This window comes from Dipteris shenzhenensis, chromosome 28, assembly GCF_047967505.1.
Source record: "Dipteris shenzhenensis isolate YYH24624 ecotype China chromosome 28, Dip_SZ_1.0, whole genome shotgun sequence".
NCBI lineage: Eukaryota > Viridiplantae > Streptophyta > Polypodiopsida > Gleicheniales > Dipteridaceae > Dipteris > Dipteris shenzhenensis.
The window spans coordinates 10,419,447-10,442,514 of record NC_141623.1 but is presented as its reverse complement, the minus strand read 5'-3'; the positions used below and the strand labels follow the sequence as shown (position 1 = coordinate 10,442,514).

At 41.4% G+C, this 23,068-nt stretch overlaps 1 protein-coding gene across 1 annotated transcript in view; it reads left to right on the top strand.

The window, feature by feature from the left end:
* The window catches only part of LOC147883156 (putative methyltransferase PMT4), a 32,860-nt gene extending 11,230 nt beyond the window's left edge, over positions 1 to 21,630 (top strand). The window contains exons 5-9 of the mRNA XM_087399611.1: positions 81 to 303; positions 6,692 to 6,849; positions 18,362 to 18,665; positions 20,368 to 20,506; positions 20,595 to 21,630. Of these exons, the coding sequence (XP_087255737.1) occupies positions 81 to 303; positions 6,692 to 6,849; positions 18,362 to 18,665; positions 20,368 to 20,506; positions 20,595 to 20,744 (974 nt within the window). The 3' untranslated portion in view covers positions 20,745 to 21,630. The remainder of the gene's footprint in view (positions 1 to 80; positions 304 to 6,691; positions 6,850 to 18,361; positions 18,666 to 20,367; positions 20,507 to 20,594) is intronic.
* Positions 21,631 to 23,068: the final 1,438 nt, after the last annotated feature.

The window sequence follows — 23,068 nt, the reverse complement described above, 5'->3', positions numbered from 1 at the left end:
CGTCATTAGCATCCGATGTTCTGTAATTGAAACTTTGAATACATTAAGAGTTAGTATGTTTTTTATTTGTGCAAAAGCAGACGGTCTCCTCCTTATGGAAGTAGATAGGCTACTTAGCCCAGATGGCTATTTTATCTGGACTCCTTCATTGAGACGTCAAGACAAAACTTTGAAGAGTGTTGATGGAGAGCATCAGAAATTTATAGATGAAGCTTCCAAAAATATGTGCTGGGCTTCATTGCCTCTGAAGGATCACGCCTTTGTGTGGAGGAAGACAGCTGATCATACCTGCTATGCTGCACGGTTAGTGTTTTATTCCGATATATTGATTTGTATGTTGGTTACACGAGAGGAAAAGTACAAAAGAATTAAGCAATCTGGCTACTTGCTGGCCATCTTTGGTCTTGAAAATTAAGGGATGCATGTCAAAGGTAGTACAGTTTTTGTTTGTAAAGTGAATGAATTCAAAAGTATTATTTCCTTCAAGTAAGTTGAACACTTGTGCATGTTGTTTTTAGGGAAAGTTCATCACTTGCTCACATGTGGATATGCATGTATAACACACCACTCTCTTCCAACCGATACTGCATTGCGAGGCATTAAGATTATTTAGACATAAAAATGTCGACTCTTATTAATGCTTCACAAAGTGTCATCCACTACTCTTGTTCAAACCATGAAATGTTCAGAATGAGGCCCTATCAGTGCCTGATCATGGTCTATACTCTAGCTAGAGTCGTAGAAAGCCTTGAGAATGTGTACATTGGTAGGATGTCTCATTAATATGAATGCAATAGGTTGCCGTACATAAGTTAACTTTGTCACACAAGACTGAGTCATTTGATGATATTACGGGAGTAGTTATGTACTGTAACATGATTACAGTCGACCTATCTGTTTGTGCTCTAGCAGAGTCAAAGCAGCAGGTAGAGTAGCATGGTTATGACTCATTTTGTAAACCCATATTCCAAAGGCTTGGATCAGTCTTGGGTTAATTTAAGTAGACTGAATAAAAGGAGTCTGGGCAGCCTTTTCTATGTCTAGCCAGGCAATGAGGCCAAAACTCACTTGTTCATTGGCAAGTGCACTCACACTTCAATTGTCAGCTCTAGCCCTTTCATTCAACAAACATTGTAATCTGCTCCATGTTGGTCTACCTTGGGTCCTAGGTCTACAGCCATTTGTGGATGGATCTAGCCTTGATTATCAGTCTTGCCATCCAGCCATCCACAGCAAAGCAGTTTTCAGCCAAGATATTGTGGCCAGGTCAGTCTAGATGGTGCTGCTCATACAGTAGTCAGCTCTCAGCCTGTACCATTATCCCTGCAATAGAACTCTTTTCAGCCTTTGGTTAACTTTTGCTTGCTAGGGATGGAAGTTGAGACATCACTTCAGCTCATCATGTGTCATCTTTCAGCGACGTGTCAGATTTTGACATGGTATTTTCATGGCCCAAACAAAATAACATGACTTAGCAAATCAGATATTCGCCCCTAGCAGCCAAGCACTATGAAGATCAACTTTCCTCGAAGGCTTTGCTGATTCTAACTGGATCTACACTATAGTGGATGGCTTGATGTCCCAATAGGGCATGGGGTTTACAGAAGTAGGTGAGAAGTAGGGGTTATAAAGATGAATCGTTGCTATTCGTTTCTTTTTATGGGTATATAAATGCATATTAATGAGTCTCATAAACTCCAAATATTGTAACTCCAAATGAAGCTAACGAGGAAACAAACACATGTGGGTGTATGCTTACACCACACATGTGCATGTGCACATACATATACAGTTTTCATACATACATTCGTATGTACAAACGTTCATGCATGTATGTTTTTGTATGTCCATACATGTAGGCATGTTGAGAGAGAGAGAGAGAGAGAGAGAGAGAGAGAGAGAGCGAGGGAGAGAGTGGGGTGCATGATGTGAGCATAGTCACATTGAAACATTTTTCTGAATAGATGCTCGCCAAGGAGAGACTAAAGAAATCATATTGTCTTCACAAGTGGTTGTAGCTTGAATGAAGAGAATGTGGACTACTTTCTAATGAGCCTTCTCCTTTAGTGCTACCCTTTGTCATGGCTGAGTCTGCCCTTCACCCCCGGAGTGGAAGACCTTGTATAAATGGTTGCTTAAGTATGTGTGTGGGTGTGGATTTGTATGCATAGTTGCCAGCCGAAACAGAAACAGAAGAAATGGAAACGGGAAAAACCAGGGAAATGGAGTTTCTGACCCCCATCGAAACAGAAACGGAAGAACGGCAATATGGTACTATTTATGTAAAAAAAATTTATTTTTTATACATAATACAATTATCAATAGAGTGCAAATTATACATAATACAATTATCAATACTTGAAGCATCATGCATGCTTCTACGATTCTAAATATCTATGATGATTGATCTATCTAGTATCATCTATTATCCATGAACGATGCTTCAACAATCAACTTGTGTCATGAACTAAGTTCTAACTTCTAACTGCTAACTTCTAACAAGTTTGAAGTTACAACAATCTGAAGTTTGAGAGGGAGGATGGGGAGGTGAGAGGGAGGATGGAGAGGTAGAAGGAGGATGGAGGCTCGGATAAGCAAAGGCATGCATTGTAACTAAACAAGGTGTAGAATCCACTAAGGCCCTGCTATTTTCAGGTAGGTTAGTGATTTACATATCCGTAATTTTTGTTAATCAAATACTTGGGTATGTAAAACAAAGAATTGCGGAAAAAAGCGAGTCAACAAGTGGAAGACGTTGATGTAAAGATGCAGGCTGAACTTAAACAAATGTTTCGTAAGAGTACTCTCAGATATACACAACAGTTATGTAGCTATGCAAGATTAGAAACAGCTATGGATTGTAAGCTCTTATGTACTCTACCTTTTGCGCATGCTGATCGCATTTGATCTTGTTGGATTCACAAAGAAGCTACAACCTTCATTGTCCAAATTGCAAAGCAAAGAGTGTCCACCATCTCTCCAATAAGAACTTTGGTGGGTTTCTTTAGAGGCAGGATCATGCAAGACTCGTGCTTGCGATACTGTAGGGTATGTGATGTCACGCTTCATGCGAGAGAGTAAAAATCTTCTCATATTACATAATTCGATACGTATACAGAAACCAAATGACTCGATGTGGCCAATAGTTGCTGGTGGGGAATAGATGGACTTTTAAGCATTCTCCGAATTATTGTATTCTATAGAAGCCTTTTGTCAATGCCGGGACTAGCATGAGTCGTAACCTGCGTAAGAGGATAACCAATATCCAACTGGATGGTAGGCTTTGCGTACGATGCTCATGGATGCTCTGGCAAGGTGAAAACATAGTTCAATGAAACGTTTCAGAAAGTTGAAATGTGAAACGTTTCAAAACGTTTCAAAAAAATAGGTGAAGTTTCCAAAAACCAGATTGTATTTTTTTGGTCTAAAAAATATAAATTTTATGCCTGCATACATTTAGTATGCTAAAACTGTGCAAAACTAGCTAAAAAGATTTGACAGAAAGCCTATAATGGCCAATGGTAGAATAGATTATAGACTCTAGATTAGAAAGCTCAATCAAGCCTTCAACTTTATCAATCAAGCCTATAATGGCCAATGCTAGAAGTTAGAATAGAGTCTAGATTACAAAGCTCAATTAAGCCTTTAAATTTTAGATTTCAGTTGAGTAGATACTAGATAGGTCACAAAAAATCAGCTTTCAGTTACAATTTACAAGCTCAAGCCTTAAACTTTTTTCACAAGTTCACAACCATGGGACAGAAATCAAGTCCTCAGTTTCACTCTTGTAAATAGTCTGCTAGTCTATAGACTAGAATCTAGATTACAGAACTCAAGAGTCAAGAGTGAAGGCATCAACTTTAAATTTCGAAAAAAACTAAAGTGCATTTTTGCAAGCCATTGGTCAACTGTTCGGCGATTGCGTTGACCAGTGTAGGCTTCCGGAAGTTTGATGTCAAGTCTTTTAGTTTTGGAAGCTTGAAGTAAACGGTAGAGGGCACGTAGTTCAGTGTTTTCTATACCTCTGGTGGGAATGAATCCGCATAGTCGTCTGGTTGCGTCACGTCATCCTCTGTATGTGTGGTACTTCGAGAATCTTGAAGTTGTTGGACTTTCTGGACCAAGTCGGAGATGTTGTCCTGAAGCTTCAAACTCTACTAAAATCTGAAATAAAGTAGCAAGTTAATCAGCAAGATCTGTAGGTGCTTGGGCATCTTCTCCCTGGCCCTCAGCCCCCTCTTCCGTGAAACGGATAGTCGTCAGTTCAAGAGTGGTACCACACAAGCTTCTAAACGCATAATCTAGGCATGATCGACTCTTGGTAGCTGCACCGAAGAGATAAGTAAAGGCTAGTTTGTAGAGCGGCAGTGGGTGTGAAAGACATCTTTAATACAAATATTAAAACACTTCATATGGAGATGCAAGAAATCTGCGATACAACTGCGATTCAAAGCAACCTCTGCTGCCAAAAGTATAGAGAAGCATGGCTTGTAGAGTAATGTGGGAAGTACGAAGATGGGAGAAGCTAGCAATGGAAGCCGCAAGGGGAAGCTAGCATGGGTGCTTGGTGTTTGCTATAAGCTTCCACACTATTTCATAACCAAACAACTTGCTAAAACGAATTTAGGAAGATTTAGATTTAGGACTTGTACCACTAACCGGGTCAAAGATTCCTAACTACACCATTAATCTAAGACCTAACCCTAGCCACCCACTAACCTGGTCAACTTGACCGACTACTCACAAACCCCCCACTATCCCAACCCTCCTAAGATCCTTTGCATGGTCGAAAAAAGATGTGGACCAAACTTAAGGATATTTCTAAAGTTCTAAATCCTTTTGAAACACCTTAGGAAAACTCATAAGTTTCCATTAGGCAGCGTTAAAGCCAACACTTCAAACCAAAAGGGGGACTTTTACACACAAGTTCACCACTTAGGAAAACTCATAAGTTTCCATTAGATTGAGTTAAAGCCAACACTTCAAACCAAAAGGGGGACTCTTACACACAAATTTACCACTTAATTCAATTGGTGAAGAAGAAACACAATCACACCATGATCGTGACAAGCAGACTAGCTCCCCCCTAGATGAGTGGCTCACGTTGGCTCACGCTTGCTCATCTAGAGTATTTATAATATTTCATAAAAGCACAAGGAGCCAAAATTATCCCTCTTCCAAAATAAGGGATTTGCTAAATGAGGTCAAGATTAAAGGGAAAGAGTGAAAACAACTCCTCCCCCGAACACCTTTTTCAAGACTCTGTTCCAAAAACCAGCAAGAAAGTTCTGCCCAAGAAGGGGAGCTTGAAGAGCTATTTACTTGCCAGTGAGGCTGATTTGAAGCAGAGTGAAGGGATACCAAGGCCGTCATATAAGGCAATTAATCCTTCCCAAGGTACATAGGGTAGCCTTGTTCTTCCATCCATAGAAATCTGCTGAGCTCCCTCGTCAACTTGTGCCAATGAGACTTACTAAAACACCACAGGCTGCCCAGTTATACCATAGAGGCAGCAAGTACATGCTTCAAAATAATAATCCGCCTAGACGTCCAGTCTTGATCTAGCCCTTAAGGGCACGTGCAAGTTGTATCGGGTCAGAGGGAGAACACTCTGCAGCTAAAAGTAAAGAAAATCGCAGCAGGCTTAATGTGGCAAAAAGGTTTCAATTACTCTTAGCCACACATTTCCCATAGTCAGAGGCATTCGTTACTGCTGCAAGCATCCCTGCATCCCAGCGTTACATGGGGTCCTTTTTCCCAGGCGTGGCTGAATACCTATTTGTATGGATGGGCATGTTGTCAACTGGTGCTTTGTTGACACGCAAGGCATTTCACGCTTGCGTTTTGGCAAACTTGTGCCCCTTATTTAGCATGTTTTCTGTACTTACTGTAGGGGCAGTGGATTTGAGAACAATTTGGAAGGCACAGAATGACCAAATAGTCTCCACTTTTGAGGATGAAGAGGAAGAAGATGGCCTGATAGGTGGAGCGATAACAACGTAAAGCTTGACCGACAAGCTTGGGTTAGTCAAGGTTGAGCATGTGACTGGAACAAGCAGGCAAGATAGTACAGTATGGCTGACAAAATTCTCACACCCCAACGTCGATTTTTTTCATTTTCATTTCGAACGAGATTTGGTACAATATCCAGGTCCTGTAACGAAGCTTCCATTAAACTGTTATTGCTTCTGGGGCGCTGTTTTTATCAGTTTTTTCTACATTGGATACGATCGTGTTTAGGCCTTTCAGCTTAAGTTTACCTCAGTCGACATTCACATGATAAAACACTCCAAACGCAAGAAATCAATTTATAAAATGTGCGATCCTCCACGTTGCACCCTCCGCCGCGTGAACATGAAAATAGGGCTCTCAGTCCAACAACAAAATCATCGCTTCTGTTTGTCGGAATCATCAACCATAACCAACGAAATCATGTAAGGTTACAGACTGCTTTCATTTATATTGGCTCTGCATTGATTTTTTTCGTCCTATTCTTCTATAAGGACAGTTTTGGTTATTTGGGGATGTGTAGCTCTGATTCAGGTTTTGGTTGTAGGGTGATATAACTTCAGTTATAGGAAGTTCGGTTATTTCTTTGTTCTGGTCCAAATCAGAATATGCAGACTTCTTATTCGTTTATCTGCCTTTAATTCATCAAGTAATGCCATTAGCGCTATTCACGTCTTTACAGGTCACCAAATACCACCCCAAATCTCTGTCATGACGACAAGAACACCGCTCTCATGGCATATGGACGTCTCCGCCCCTGTCTTGATACAGCAGCTTTAAGGGGTTCTTTGTCATCTGAATACCAACCATTGTGGTCCAATCTGCCTGCGTCAGCTTCTGGTGATAATTCTTGGACCTTAGCTGTCCTTTTGGAAATGTTATTTCAAAAAAGTTTTTAGAGTTTGTATGTAGTTTAAGAACACATTCACTACTCATTCAAAAAGTGAGGTACAATTTGTGAATCGTTACGTAGCATTTGAAGACTTAACTTGGATAATTTTTAATGTTTTTGCGTCAATGCTTGCTTTTTCAGCTTTCATACACTGATTTTCCCAAGTAGACGCTACAACAAAATTAGTAAACACACGGGTGCCTGAGCTCCTTGAACATCTGCAGCTGCGAAGTCCTATTTGTGCTTATTCGACTCCTGAAAATAACCCATGCCATGCTAGTTTCCTTGGTCCAAGGCGAGAATTAGAAAGCAATACAAGTGTATCTTTCAATAAGTTGTGGACAATATTGCCATCCCTTTTTGACATCGTTGCAGCCTAGCAGTTTGAGTATGTAATTTGTTGAGTTGAGGTAGTGGATTAAGTCTTTGATGGACCGCTTTGGTTTCTGTGTTACCACCCTTAAGCTTCATTCTATAACTTTAAGGGGTACCACCAGTACCAGGACAAAGGCAAGTCTAAGGCACTGGATGCAAATTCCAATCTCTCTGCACTGATATTTTGGTAAGGAGAACAATAAAGAGAAGAAGTATAAGATGAACCTATAACAAACGAGGGCACATCATAAGTCCCATCTATGACCCACTGAAGATGCCTTGCACCCTTAGTCATGAATCACAGCGCTTACTTGTGGCTCATTAGCTGTACAGTGTAGCCCACAACTAATTGAGAAGATGTTCGGGAAAAAGTTCATTGAGGCACATGCTAATCATGCCAACATCACCTGAACGTCTGGAAACGTGCTGACAGGCGTTGGGTGTCCAGGTGAGTGGCAAGCGTGACAACTACGAGCGGTGTAGCAAAAGAAGGGTTGTCTACCACTAAGCAAGAGTACCAAACAAAGGAATGGGAGGATGCCCAAGTCAGAGTCTTTAGAGCAGCAAGAAGGAAGCACCAGTGGGAGACTATTCACAGATGGTAAGATGAAAATAGAGTTTTGGCATATTGCCTTTCTGGTCGCAAAGCCTCCCTCACTTACCACATGCGGAGTTTGCAATGCAATCGATTTGTGAGCCCCATATTCGTTCACTCCCACAAAGCCATTATATAGCTCCTCATAGCATTCCCACAAAGCCATTATATAGCATTTCCAACTCCTCATAGCATACCACTAAGAAAAAGTTTAAAAAATCTATATTTCATCATGTATTACCAAGTTGCATCTTGTTTCAACTGTCGGTGTCCAACATGGTTATGAAAAGCCAACTTTGGTGACCCACACCTCTTCTATGTGTGTGAAGAGGTTATTTAAAACAAAAATCCATCTATATAACTATTTATGGGACGAGATTCGATACGGTGCTTTTATATAATATGGAGCAGAATCATACCAAGTCTTTGTCCATTACGAGATACAGAGCCATGGATTTGACCTTACCCTAATAAAAATGTTTCTCGTCGCAGTGCGGCAAATAAAGGGTTATCTAGTCTAAAACAATATGCTACGTTACTCCAAATGCAATAAAGCCTAGCCATAATCTTTATGCCATCATGTATTAGATTCCTACAAGACTTTGTTTTCTTCTCACCATCGATGCCGAACATGGTTTTGAAAAACCTTGAACGTTGGTGACCACTCTCAATCTAATGTGACAGTAGCAGATTGTCGAGTCTACCCGTGGGCCGTACCTGCTGCTTCATGTCCAGTAGTGGCCCGGATTGTTCGTAATGGTGATCATTGATATGCAAGATTCCAACGATCACAGTATATAGATATTGTCTCCCTCTTTATCCCAATTATTTCATCCACAGGGAAAGATAGAACAGCGCTCGGATGTGAATGACGTTCTTCTCTCCCCACTTGCTTATTTTATTATTTATTATTATTTTAAATTTGAAATAAGAAATGAAAATGAACTAATAAAATAATAGTGATAATAATTGTTTAAAAATAACGATAATAATTGTTTCCTTGTGCTTGCACTAGTGTTTCATTTGTTTTCTTCTACGTATGTTTGTTCCTTGTGTTAGCACTTTAGTTGTTGTTTGTTTCTTCTTCTCTTTTTTTCTCTCTCCCCTTTGGGTTAGGTTGGGTTTTGATGGAAATTTAAGTTTATCTGATTCTCTCTCTCTCTCTCTCTCTCTCCCCCCCTCTCTCCCCGCATTTCTTCTTCTAATTTTCTGCTTTGTTTCTTCCTTTTTTGCTTTCAAATTTTGTGTTGTTTGTTTGCGATTTCAAAGTTTAGTAAGCACTGGATTTACCCAAGAGATTTCGGAGTCTTTAGATGTTATGCTTGGGTACTGATGAGAATATAAGTGTAGATTTTGCTTACTAAGCTCTTTTTTAAAATTTGTCTGAAGTTGCTTACTTCTTCTTTATTTCCCTTGTTCTTTTGTTTGTTCTATAAAAATTTTAATTTGTAAGATTCGATATATTCTAGTCCTATGAAGATATATATAAGGATGGCCACCTAGTGTATATCTATCTTAATTTCTTGAACAGAAGATACAGAGTTGTAAATCAGACTCTTAGAAGGACACCACTAACTCAATTCTAGTGTCCATGACACATAAAGAATAGATAGAAACAAGTCATATATTCTTGAGTAGGTATCAACACATAGATGATATAAGATCCAAAACTAAGAAGTCCCTGATTTCTTCCAATAGGCCAAGAACATGTTAGAAGTCACTTTTTCGCAGCTAGGAGAGGTGCAAGGTAACAAGGAGAGTGTACACCATGAGTGTACACCATCGAGGTGAAATGGAGAGGACAAACCATAATTTTTAGGAGAGGATAGGGGCCCTGTCAGCAAGGCAGATTTCAAAGGATTGAGAGGTAGTGGAGATTCTGAAAAACTCATGGGTGTAGATGGGAAGTTAACCCGGAAGCTTGGAGAGGAGCTATCATTCAAGTCGTTATGTGCAGATGGTAGAAGAGCTTGCATGGAAGTATAAAAATGCAAGAGGAAGGTATTAAAGAGAAGAAAGAAATGTGAGGGAAAAGAAGGAAGTTAGATCACTTGCCAAGGTTAGCTCAAAAAATACATGAGAGGGCCCCTGTCAGCAAGGCAGATTTGAAAGGATTGAGAGGTAGTGGAGATTCTGAAAAACTCACGGGTGCAGATGGAAGTGAGAAGGGGGAAGAGAGAAGAAAGGGAGCAAGAGAGTGAGAGTGAGAGAGACACAATAGTGCGGGTGTGAAGTGATGAGTGAGCCACACCACAAACTCACTTAAGTTTTATTAGGATTAGGTTTACCCTATGACTGTCTTAAGACAGTCATAGGTGTCCTATCTTTAATTCTTTAACTAAGGGTTGGCTATGTGCCTTTATCCCAACAACCTCCCACCTAAAGGCCAATGTGCCTAAAGGGGAGAAAAGAATAAAAATTACAGCAATATACAGTTACTGTATACAAGACCATAAAGTAAGAATGGTCTCATCCTAATCCCATGATGTGGCGGCAATGTGCAAACCGCTCTGTAGGCAAGCTCTTAGTGAGCAAATCTGCAGGATTATCATCAGTATGTACTTTCACAAGCTCAAGACGCTTGTCTTCCAGTACCTCCCTGATGAAATGATATTTCACTTCTATGTGCTTGGTCTTCTGATGAAAGACCGGATTCTTTGCCAACATGATAGCACTCTGACTATCACAATGCAAAACTGGCATATCTCCTGTAATGCCCAAATCTCCCACCAGCCGAGTAAGCCATATTGCTTCCTTGCAAGCCTCAGTGGCTGCAACATATTCAGCTTCTGTGGTTGACAGTGCAACGCATTTCTGCAACCGAGACACCCATGAGATAGCACCTCCTGCAAATGTGAAAATATAACCGGTAGTAGATTTCCGGTTATCTGCATTCCCTGCATAGTCTGAATCTGTAAAACCATGCACCAATGCATCCCTCCTACCATAGCATATGCACAAGTCTTTGGTACCTTTGAGATACCTCAAGACACCTTTCACTGCTTCCCAATGCCGCTTGCCTGGATTTGCCATATACCTGCTGATGACTCCCACCGCAAAAGCAATATCCGGACGAGTGGCAACCATGGCATACATCAAAGATCCAACTGCAGATGCATACGGAACCTTGGCCATTTCAGCCTTATCATCATCTGATCTGGGGCTGTCCTTACTGCTGAGTTTTAAATGTGGAGGCAACGGGGTACTAATGGACTTCCCCCCCTCCATTTTAAACCTCTGCAGTACTTTGTCAATATACTCTTTCTGTGACAGAAACAAAAATCCCTTGGACCTGTCACGAGTAATACGCATCCCAAGAATATGATTTGCATCACCCAAGTCTTTCATGTCAAAAGACTTATGCAGTTGTTTCTTCAAAGCAGTAATCTCATGCTGAGATTTACTGGCAATAAGCATGTCATCTACATATAGAATGAGTAGCATCAAACTGCCATCCTTTGCCCGTTTGGTGTATAAGCAATGATCGGTCTCACACCTATGATACCCTTGGGACTGCATGAATGCATCAAACTTCTTGTACCATTCTCTTGGCGCCTGCTTGAGTCCATACAAGCTCCTTTTGAGCTTACACACAAGCTGCTCTTTCCCTTTAATAGCATATCCCTCTGGCTGACTCATATAGATCTCATCATGGAGATCTCCGTGAAGAAAAGCTGTCTTCACATCCATCTGACATAAATCCATGTCAGCATGAGCAACAAGAGCCAACACTGCTCTCAAAGTAGTCATCTTGACTACAGGGGAAAAGATCTCATCAAAGTCAATGCCCTTCTCCTGCTTAAATCCCTTGGCAACCAATCTGGCCTTATACCTCGGTAAAGCATTTGAATCCACTTTGACTTTGTAAACCCACTTGCATGGCAAAACTTTTCTGTTTGCAGGTAACTGCACCAAGTCCCATGTATCATTCTGAAGTAGGGAGTCCATTTCTGATTGCATGGCTTTCTCCCACTTCTTTTTCTCTGCTCTTCCCATAGCTTCCTTGAAGCTGGAAGGCTCACCACAATCTGTCAACATGATAAAATCAGCCACATTATTGGCTCCTGGAACAAACCTGACAGGAGGCCGTTGTGCACGGGAGCTCCTCCTAACAAAATGTTCCGTATTAGACTGCTGTCCAGCCTGTTCTTCATGAATGACAGGTGGCTGTACCACCCTATCTGGCTGTGCTACAGCTTCATTTGCTGGCATATCCAGTGGTACATCATTGGCAAAATCATCTGGCTGATTTCCAGCCTGTATACCCTCTTGAACAGGGTGATCTGCAGCAGGCTGCTGCTGCATATAAATGGGCATTCTTTGCTGTCCAACATCATCATAAATAACCCTCCTGTATTCCACAGGTTGCACGGGTTCCTTGTGTACACTATCTTCTTTAAAGATGACATCATTGCTGCGTATAATCTTCCGTTTAACGGGATCCCATAACCTGTACCCCATTTCACCTTCATCACCATATCCCATAAAGATGCATTTGATAGACTTTGGATCCAGCTTGGTGCGTAGATCTTTGCGTACATGAGCAAAGCACTCGCAGCCAAATACCCGTAAGTGCTTATATGATGGTGGCTTGCCAGACCACACCTCCTCTGGCACTTTCAACTCCAAAGCCTTATTTGGTGACCTGTTAATAATGTGAATTGCTGTTTGCACGGCTTCTGCCCAAAAGCCATGGGGTAATGCAGCATAAGACAACATACATCGAACCTTCTCCTGAACAGTTCGATTCATCCGCTCACTTGCACCATTTTGAGATGCATTATGAGGGGCTGTGAGTTCCTGTTTGATGCCCTTAGCTTGGCAAAACTGCACAAAAGCATGTGACACATACTCACCCCCATTATCGGATCTGAGGCATTTCAGCCTACGACCTGTCCGATTCTCCACCTGAGCGACAAATCTCTTGAAAGCATTTAGGGCATCTCCCTTATGCTTCAAGAAATAGACCCACACCTTACGTGTGGCATCATCAATGAAAGTAATAAAATATTTGGCACCCCCTAGTGATAACTGTGGCATCTCACACAAATCAGTGTGCACTAGATCAAGTGGTGCTCTATTCTGGGGAGTTCTCCTCTTATGAGGAGTCACAGAATGCTTGCCAAAAATACAATGATCACAAGTAGGCAAATCTGAAAAAGAGAGAGGCGGCAGATAACCCAAACGTGACAGTTCTTGCATTCCCTTAACAGACATGTGTCCCAACCGGCTATGCCACAATGAAACCTTTGGCAGCTCGGTTATGGCAACAACATGATTACCCACACTGGAAACATAAAGAGGGTACAAGGTATCACTCTTAAAACCCTCAGCCACTACAGTATGGCCATCAGTAATCACCCATTTGGAATCTCCAAATGTGGTGTGGTAACCACTGTCATCCAATAAGCCAGTGCTAATCAGATTTTTCTTGATTTGCGGCACATGGCGAACACCATCAAGCATAAATGACTGTCCATCAGGAAGTACTATCTGTATACTGCCAATCCCTGCAATCTGACATGCATAGTTGTTCCCAAGATGAACAACTCCATGAGTACCTGTGTAGGAAGTAAACCACTCCCTATGAGGTGTAACATGAAAAGAGGCACCTGAATCCAAGAGCCAGGTGTGCATGTCATGGCCATCAATAACCAAAGCATGTGCTATTACAGCAGAAGAGCATAAAACATCATGTATGGCACTGTCACTGTCCTCTGCTGCAACATTCACTGCATCCAAGTCAACTATCTTGGCCTTGCCTTTGCCTTTGCTTGCATTTCCTGCATCTTGTATTTCAGCCTTCTTGGCTTTCTGATCCCGTATGAACTTGAAGCACTTCGACTTCACATGTCCCTTCTTGCCACAATAAAAGCATTCAATGTCCTTTTTGCCACGGGACTGACTGCGGGATTTGGACTTACTAGCAGATCTCCCCTTCTGCTGAGTCCTGCCTCTATCCTGTACCTGCAAAGCATTTGAAGACTTGCTGCCCGCATTATTCTTCCTGCTCATCTCCTCCATAAGGAGAGAGCTCTCTACATCAGCATAAATAAGAGTGGCATTTGAGTTTGACAGGGTGGTCTTGAAAGTGTCCCAACTCTCAGGAAGAGTACACAACAAGAAAGTAGCCTTGAACTCCTCATCAAGGTTCAACCCCTGTGCAATCAGCTGTGTAAAGATAGCATTGAACTCACTCAAGTGTGAGGTCATAGCTGTACCTTCCTTCATGCGAAGATCGACCAGCTTCTTCAGCCAATAAACCTTACTGGCTGAGCTCTTTTGGGCATACAGTTCTTCTAGTCTTTGCCATAGACCATAAGAGGTCTTTTCAGCCTGTACATTGAACACAAGAGTGTCTGAAATAGTGAGCATGATAGCTGCCCTCGCAGACAGATCAAGCTCTTCCCAATCATCAGCTGCCATATCAGATGGCTTGACACCCTTTACCCTTATGGGCTTAGCAATCTTCTTTAACAGAAGAACATTCAAGCACTGTTCTGCCCATAATGCATAGTTATGTGCTCCTTCCAGTTTCTTTATGTTCAGAATTGAAGAATCACCTCCTCCTGATGCCATATCAGATGAGGAAAGTACCTGACTCCCTGGAAGTAAAAAGACTGAATAAAAAAGTTCTGATTTCTCAGAAAAAGCCTGCTCTATTCAAGAGCCAGAAGCACTCTCAAAGGTGCTGTTTTTACTGTCAGTAAAATCTGCAGCAAAACAGTAAATGTCCCTGCAAATACTGTACCTTCTGACAAACTGTTCTGAGCTCAAAAAAGGCATAAAAACAGTGATTTCAGACTGCTGCTGCTGCTCAACAAGAGCTTAACAGTGCATACTTATCTGACAAAACCACCAACACTGCTGTAAACACTGCTGTACTGACTGTACTGATCACTTCTCCCACCTCAGATGAGGTATGTCACTGACTCAAATTGCAGAAATCACTTGACAAACACCCAAAAAACAGTAAATGACCCTTCAGCCTGTCACAAAACCTGCAACAGGAAATGGGATAAATCCCAAGCAATCACCCTTATACCAAGGGGAGAAAATGCATCTGAAGATCTCTGTAGGTAACCCAAGTGCTGTCAAACAAAGTCTGGGCAAAAGCCCCTTGATCTGACACCTGAACCAAGTGGAGAACACCTCAACACTGAGGTAGCATGCAATATGAAAATCTCTCTGACAAAATCATCCACCAGTGTAATGCATATACTGCCCTGTGTAGAAATGACATACACAGATCCCAACGTACAAACACTCAATGAGGAACCTTTTGAGCACTGTCAACGATGGACAGTTAGGGACCGAGTAAACTCGATGCGCCCTGGCCAAGCGTGGCTCAACTGAGGTTCTCTGAGTGTTGCACAAGAAATGTGATCTGCAAGAAAATGTCTCCTCAACACTGCGAAAATCAAGACAAAAGTGTGCTCTCTGGCACCACACTGCCTCAAGGCATACAATGCATCACCTTCCGGGCAAAAGCCCTATGATAAGATCACCCAAAAAGTGAGAATTTCACTCAGAAAAAGCATAGAAGCTCCTGCTGTCCTGCTGTACTTCTGTCCTTGCAGCAGGTACACTTCCCCCCAAAAAACAAAAATTTCGACCTGCTGTAGGCACACTTCCCAAAAAAAAAACGAGTCTCTGCCTGGCTCCCTACGCGCGCACACGCACGTCGAAGGAGATCCAGCTTCCTGGGTGAAGAACTGTCGTCCGTACAGTTGTACGGCAGTCCGTACGACTGTACGGACAGCCCGTACGGTTGTAGTAGGACTAGCTGCACACAGCAGCTAGGCAGCTGCCTGATGCAGCGTCGCGGTGTACAGCAGCTGCTGTACAGCTGTAGCAGCTGTTGTGCAGCTGCCTTTGGTGCAGCTCCGCCCTAGCTGCGAAATGCGCCGCCGCCACCCGTGCCCTAGCTGCGAAGTGCGCCGCCGCCACCCGTGAAGCCCTCGAAAACGCGCCGCTCTGATGCCCTGACGATGCCCGCGCAGATCTGGCCGCCCTGCAGTTCGCGACCGCCGTACGGCTCTACGCCCTGGTCCGTACGGTCGTACGGACGAAGTACGGCAGTACGGAACTGTCCGTACGTCCGTACGGTACGGGTTAGGTCGAGGTAGAGGGGGCTGGGTAGGGAAGGGGGGAGCAAAGTAGGCTCTGATACCAGTTGAGAAGGGGGAAGAGAGAAGAAAGGGAGCAAGAGAGTGAGAGTGAGAGAGACACAATAGTGCGGGTGTGAAGTGATGAGTGAGCCACACCACAAACTCACTTAAGTTTTATTAGGATTAGGTTTACCCTATGACTGTCTTAAGACAGTCATAGGTGTCCTATCTTTAATTCTTTAACTAAGGGTTGGCTATGTGCCTTTACCCCAACAGGAAGCTAACCCAGAAATGTGAGGGAAAAGAAGCGAGTTAGATCACTTGCCAAGGTTAGCTCAAAAAATACATGAGAGGGCCCCGGTCAGCAAGGCAGATTTCAAAGGATTGAGAGGTAGTGGAGATTCTGAAAAACTCATGGGTGCAGATGGAAGCTAACCCAGAAGCTTGGAGAGGAGTTATCGTTCTAGTGGGTATGTGCAGATGGTAGAAGAGCTTGCATGGAAGGGAAAAAATGCAAGAGGAAGGTAGTAAAGCAAAGAAAGAAATGTGAGGGAAAAGAAGGGAGTTAGATCACTTGCCAAGGTTAGCTCAAAAAATACATGAGAGCAACAAACCGTGAAGGCAAGAGGCCAGCTAGTATAATTGTGCAGTGTGATGTGTGGCAGCTAAGTAATTTTGATCTGGTTATATGATGAATTAAATTAAATTTAAAATCAAGTCCCTCTACCTTTGCATTTAAGTAATTAATTCTAGGGAGTCAAACCTTATAGTTGAACAACTTTCTCAGTTTCACAACTAAAGCTAGGGATCTTAAATGTACCCAATCTGAGTGTTTATAGTGCAATCACGATCAGTACTTTACCAAGGTAAATGTGTCTGGAGACCATATTGAAAGAAAGCTCCTCATATGCTAGTAGTCCTAATTTTCCTCATGGATTTTTAATCTTAATACTGCTCCAGACTCAACCCCCCAGGCCCCAAAAGAATGAGGTGTAGAAATCAGTGAGTCGGCCCTTGCAGTCCTATATAAAGATTTGTTGGAGGGTGGTTCTGCTATCTCTGTATGACCAATGATGGTTGTTTAATGTTTGCCCCTGAATGTTGAAACATCTCTGAACTAAAACCAATGACACTTACAAAATTCCTTGATACAAGGAAACCTGGACATAGGATAAGTAACACATGTACAAGAAAATGAAAATAAATGTAGCATTTCAATTATGCAAATATGAAAAATGTTGGATAGCGTTGTAGGTGCTGGATATTGTTGTAGGTGCCGTGCGGATGTTGCACTAATGCCTTCAGGAATAGCTAGAAAGTTTTCGCTATGATCTTGGAGTAGCATCATGGGCCATCTGCTCTCCAATGCTATGAAAGAATCTGGTTTGCTGCTGTCTGTGACAGAGCAGGACCTTATGTATCCTTACTATTGTCCATCCATAAGGACCCTTCCTGTACCCCATATGGTGCGTCCACAATGATATCTGCCATCAGAGCCTCTCCAAACAAGAGTTAAAGATTGAGATATGCCTGCTTTGGTTTATATATGTGTGAGATATATAAAGTGGGGATTTAAGCACAAAATCTTGTTGTGAAACACTTCTTGAAACTTTGATACGAAATTCTTTAGACTCAAACCTCTTGCCATTTTTTTACACAGTTGAAAAAGATCCTATTCAATGTGATTACATAAAGGAGAGAGTGACTGCTATTCATCACTTGCCCGATGAGCATCAGGAGCTTGGTTTGAAAGCTGGGAAGTTCGATGCAGATTCGGTAGTAGCCTAGTCACGGGAACCCCAACCTCCTGAGACCCGATTTTATGGAGGTAGGCGAGCTAGCTGATACATGGGAGAAGGAGGTTGTGAAAGACAAAGTGATTGAGAAACTCATACAGGAAACCCAGACTGGGGAGGGTGATGAAGATGAGGTAGATGACACATATGGGAGAATTGAGTAGACTCTAGTTATGGAATTGTATTGATAGTTTTTTGAATTCGAATGGTTTCAATTGACAAGTGTTCTACCTTTCATCATCTTCTTGGGTTCTAAAGAGTCTTCTTTTCGTCTATGCTGGGAACAAGTTTCCAAGTCTTTTCTTTTTTATCTGGTGCATTGCTTCTTTTCTTGTCTTTTGAAAGATTGATAAATCGATTCCTGTGGATGACAAAAGATTATAAAGCCTGTCTGCATTCTAATGTGATAATTGACTTAAAATTTATGTTTTCCTTCCATGTTAAGAAAATTCTCCAGCAGGGTTTTGCTTAAACTCTTGGTTTTGTTTCCTGGTTTCCGACTACACCTAGCTGCTGGCTCATATGCAATTTCCTGAGAACATTGTGTAATCATATCATGTTGTACTGCCTTGCTGCATTTCAGGTTTTTCAATTGAGGAGCTAGCAGATGATGCAACTGTCTGGTCGGTGACCATAAAGAGTTATTGGTCTCTACTTACACCTCTGATATTCTCTGATCATCCAAAGCGGCCTGCTGAGGATGATCCATTGCCCCCTTCAAATACGGTGCGAAACGTAATGGATATGAATGCTTTATATGGAGGTTTCAACGCTGCTCTTGATCAAGCTGGAAAAATTGCTTGGGTCATGAATGTTATTCCTACAAGTGGGCCAAACACTCTGCCAGTAATTTACAGACGTGGATTTGTTGGGGCTCTACATAACTGGTACTCTGTCTTCTCTGACATGTCTGGAGAATGGTTAGCTCAATCTGTTGGTTTTGAGGATCGAATTCCATACTTTTCTCTTACTTGCATTATGTATATGCCCTCCATGCACATTGTTTTATTCAGGCTTCGTATAATACTCTCAGGAATTCATCTCATTTTGTAAGATTTTAAACTAAAAAGAGAGATTTCCTATATATGGTCAATGCTGTCACTACAAGAAAATTCTTATTCATCTATGGTGTCCTCTAGTTGACTCGCATCTATAAAAGCTAAATCGTGGCAACATTTGAATGTTTGAATTCCATATCATCTGCCCTCCACACAGCTAAATTCTGTCTATTCAGGCCGGTCTAAATTAACACTATCAGGATTGTAATGCTGGCCTGATTTTGTAAATATCATGAAAGTAGAGTCTTGAAAGAGGGTTCCAATAATATGGCCAATGCCGTCATACAAGAAAACGCTCGAACTTATTCATCTGTGTTGTTGTCCAGCTGTGGTTTGCATCTTTACAAAGACAAATCTTGGGTAGGCTCAAATGTTTGTTTGAATGCATAATTGCTTTCCATGAAGGCCTCATGTCTCTCATGGGGGACCATATGAATAATGACAGAGACACTTGTCAAGCTTGAATATAACTTTATGTATTCAGTATTATTAGCAGACATGCAAATTTCACCTTGTGAAGTTTTTGTCCATGTTGCGGCCTGCTGGTATTGCAATAATTATTTCTATGTTAAGTGGTGTGTTTGCCCTATCAGCTAGATTTAGATGCTCATTTGGGAGAGACTAAAATGAAATCATTTAGTCTTCACAAGAAGGTGTAGCCTGAATGAAGAGATTTTGGACTACTTTTGATTAGCCTTCTCCGTTTCAGTGCTAGCCTTCATCATGGTTGAGTCTGCCCTTCACCTCCGGAGTGCCAACAGAAACTTAGTACGAAGACTTTGTATAAATGGGGATGCTCAAGTATGTGTGGGTGTGTGGATTTGTATGTGTGAGAGCATATGTTTATACTATGGTCTACACCCACTGTGGGGCGCTGAGTGTCGACAGAAACTCAGTATGAAGACTTTGTATAAATGGGGATGCTCAAGTGTGTGTGGGTGTGTGGATTTGTATGTGTGCGAGCATATGTTTATACTATGGTCTACACCCACTGTGGGGCGCTGATGACGTCAGTAGGGATGTCATAGTATCTAGTCTTTGCTATGCGTGATGGAGTTTATGGCTTTCAACTTTATGAGAAACTGCACTATATTGTGTTTATAGAGGATGAGTTTGGGCATGTTCTTGGATTCATCTAGGTATATAATTATGTATTCAGCACGTTTCAATTCTGCTGTCAGAATCAAGTTTCTAGCTAGGAACCAAAATCTGTGAGGATGCCCACTGCCGCCCCCCCACCCCCCTTCCCTGCTTTGGCTGGCATCTGTACAAAGACAAATCTTGGGTAGACTCAAATGTTTGTTAGGCCTTATGTCTCTCATGTGGGACCATATCACAGGCACACTTATCAAGCTTGAAATATAACTTTGTGTATTCAGTACATGCTTTAATTCTGCTGTCAGCTTGAAACATGTTTAGGAACCAAACCTGTGAGGATTGTTTAAACAACACAACCCCCCCCCCCCCTTTCTCTTTTTTTTCTCCCTGCTTCTCCTTTTTAGTTTGATCTATATCTTGTATTCTCATGTAGGTGCGAGGCATTTCCAACGTATCCAAGGACATATGATCTTCTGCATGCCATAGGACTCTTGTCCCAGGAAATATGGCAAATACCTGGGTGTGGGCTATCTAATCTGTTTTTGGAGATGGATCGCATTCTTCGTCCTGAGGTGATTCTCAATGTGATGAGACTGGGTATCTTGGTGAGTGAATAGTTACGTTTTGTTTTGAAAACCCCTCTGAAATTGGGTTTTGCAGGGCTGGGTCCTGCTACGCGATAGTGCTGAACTTATTGAAGATGCAAGAATAGCAGCATCTCAGATGAGGTGGGACGCACGGGTTACTGAGGTTGAAGGTGACAGTGATCTTCGACTGCTCGTCTGCCAGAAGACTCTATGGAAAATCTGACTTAAAGTGGGTCTTTCCTCTGAGTTTCTTGCTGTAAATTTCCATCCTATTGAATTCAATTTCATTGATTATCATTCTTTTACCTTACGACAAGAGTCACTGGTTCGAATTTGGAATATCGGTACCTTGGCTTGATGGCATGGTACGTTCCTGGCAAAGCGTTTTCCAGTGGTATGTAAAGAAGGGAATACTACTTGAAGGAGAGCATCTCTCTCTCTCTCTCTCTCTCTCTCTCTCTCTCTCTCTTTTGCAGAATCGAAAACGAGTTTGCATGCTTTGCAGGGCCACTTTTTCTAATAAGCTAGGGCAAGTCAGTCAATCTTTAGTAATGATCTGAATTGTGTTCTCTTTGACATGAAACCTCGCATTGCATCGTTTTTTTCAATAGCAGATGTTTTGTCTCTAATTATTGTGAAACTCTGCGCACATGGGGCAAGAGTCATTCATATCAGATGTCTTGTGAAACTCCGAACTTTGTGATGAGCATTTGTCACAAGACGCACCTATACATGGTCTCTCATGAGAGGTACTAGACTAGAAACCTTCCAGCGAAACAATGTAATGTTCTTTCTCTATGGTCTCAGCAGAGGATAAGAGTAATCCTCTTCATATTGAGAAGAGTTTCTATTTCATTTCTTAAATGGCATTTTGTTGCGGGGTATATGGCACTATACCCAGACAATTGTCATAGCGCTTCTGTTTGTGTGTATCTCTATTGTCGTAGCGACTCTGGTTCTTGTGCAGATATAGGAGAAATAGAATTAGAGGATGATATACTGGAAGTCATTGTGGTGCCAGACTGGGAAGTGTCATGAATTTGTATTTCTTATTACTAGCACACGAATGTATCCTGCCATCTTTTTTTATCAACCAATAATACTAGCGTACACTATGGGGATTTGCTGGCTGAACTCAACTTTATTCTTATTTGTTTTGGCCCATGGAGGCTAGTTAAGCTATGTTTTGTCCAGGGTTTAATATATTGTATGCATAATTTAAGTCTTTTAAGCTTATGTCTAAGGGGTGCACATGATAATTGAAATTCAAGAGGGATTTGAACCCATAGGCATCCCTAAAGATAAATATAATATTATAAATGGTCTCTCCTTTCCCTACATGTTTCCCTTCACAAGTGGTCCCTCCCTCCCTCACCAATCTTACCTCTAAGTGGCTCCTTCTTTAATGCCTCGTACCTCCATTATTCTTTAATTGAAACTCCTTTCCTCCGTACCTTTTTTCCTTAGCTTAATCATGGCCTTGGCATCTTCCTTTTCCACCCTTTTTCTTTTCCTCACAACTTACTAGTTGGAAGTTTAATTTTTTCAACATCTTGGTGACAATACATCAATGTAATTATTATGTATTATTTTCAGTATTCTTCTATATGTAATACAAAATGATTTCAGACTCTTTTGAGAAATATAGCAATGTAATTATTCTTTTGAGTGTAATACCATATGTAATGCAAAAAATGATTCTACACTCTTTTGAGGAATTTTTGGCATGCTATATAGTAGATCATTGAATAGAAAAAAGAATGGTTTCATTTAAGATGTTCAAAAGCCAATCATGTGTTCATTAATATTAATGACAATTACTTTGAAGGCGTCTATCCATTTTTATCAACATAAATAGCATGCCTTTTCCAATCAATCTTCAAAGTATAACCCTTGTTAAAAGATATACCTTATCTAGATATACCCTATCAAGATTTCTAATAAGGAAAGGGAACTCTACCATGTAGTATCCAAAACGAAAATTTGGAGTCTTTAAATTTCAAATTTGTAAATGTACGCCACGTGGTCTTGGGATTTAGAGTCTTTGATTATGAGTAGGTCTAGGGTTGAATGACCCAAGATTGTTTCATTTTTTTAAATTAATCATTGTGTCTAGAAAGAGTTAAGTAGGGAGGGACCCATTCCCTTCTAGACATCCTTCCAGATATAGTACTCCACTTATGCTTACTCATCCTAGCCTCCTAACTCCACCTCACTAGGGTCTTCATGACCCATCAATGAGTCACTAGCTAACCATGATTAGCTAGGATGCAACAATAAGGAAGAGATTTTAGGCAATGGCAATAAAGAAAACATGAACATCATGATTAAATGTATAGAAGAAGCAAATACTATTTGATAGCCAAGAGCCATAGTATGTAGATTGTGGTGTATCATCACATAAAATCTATAAGACAAAGTGGTTTGAAAAACAAGAATACTAAAGGGATCGAAGAATGGGATTTATGCTACAAATAAGCACCAAATCCAATTTAAGTAAAGGATATAATCCCAATGGATAATTTTATGTAAGAAAGGAATGATGAT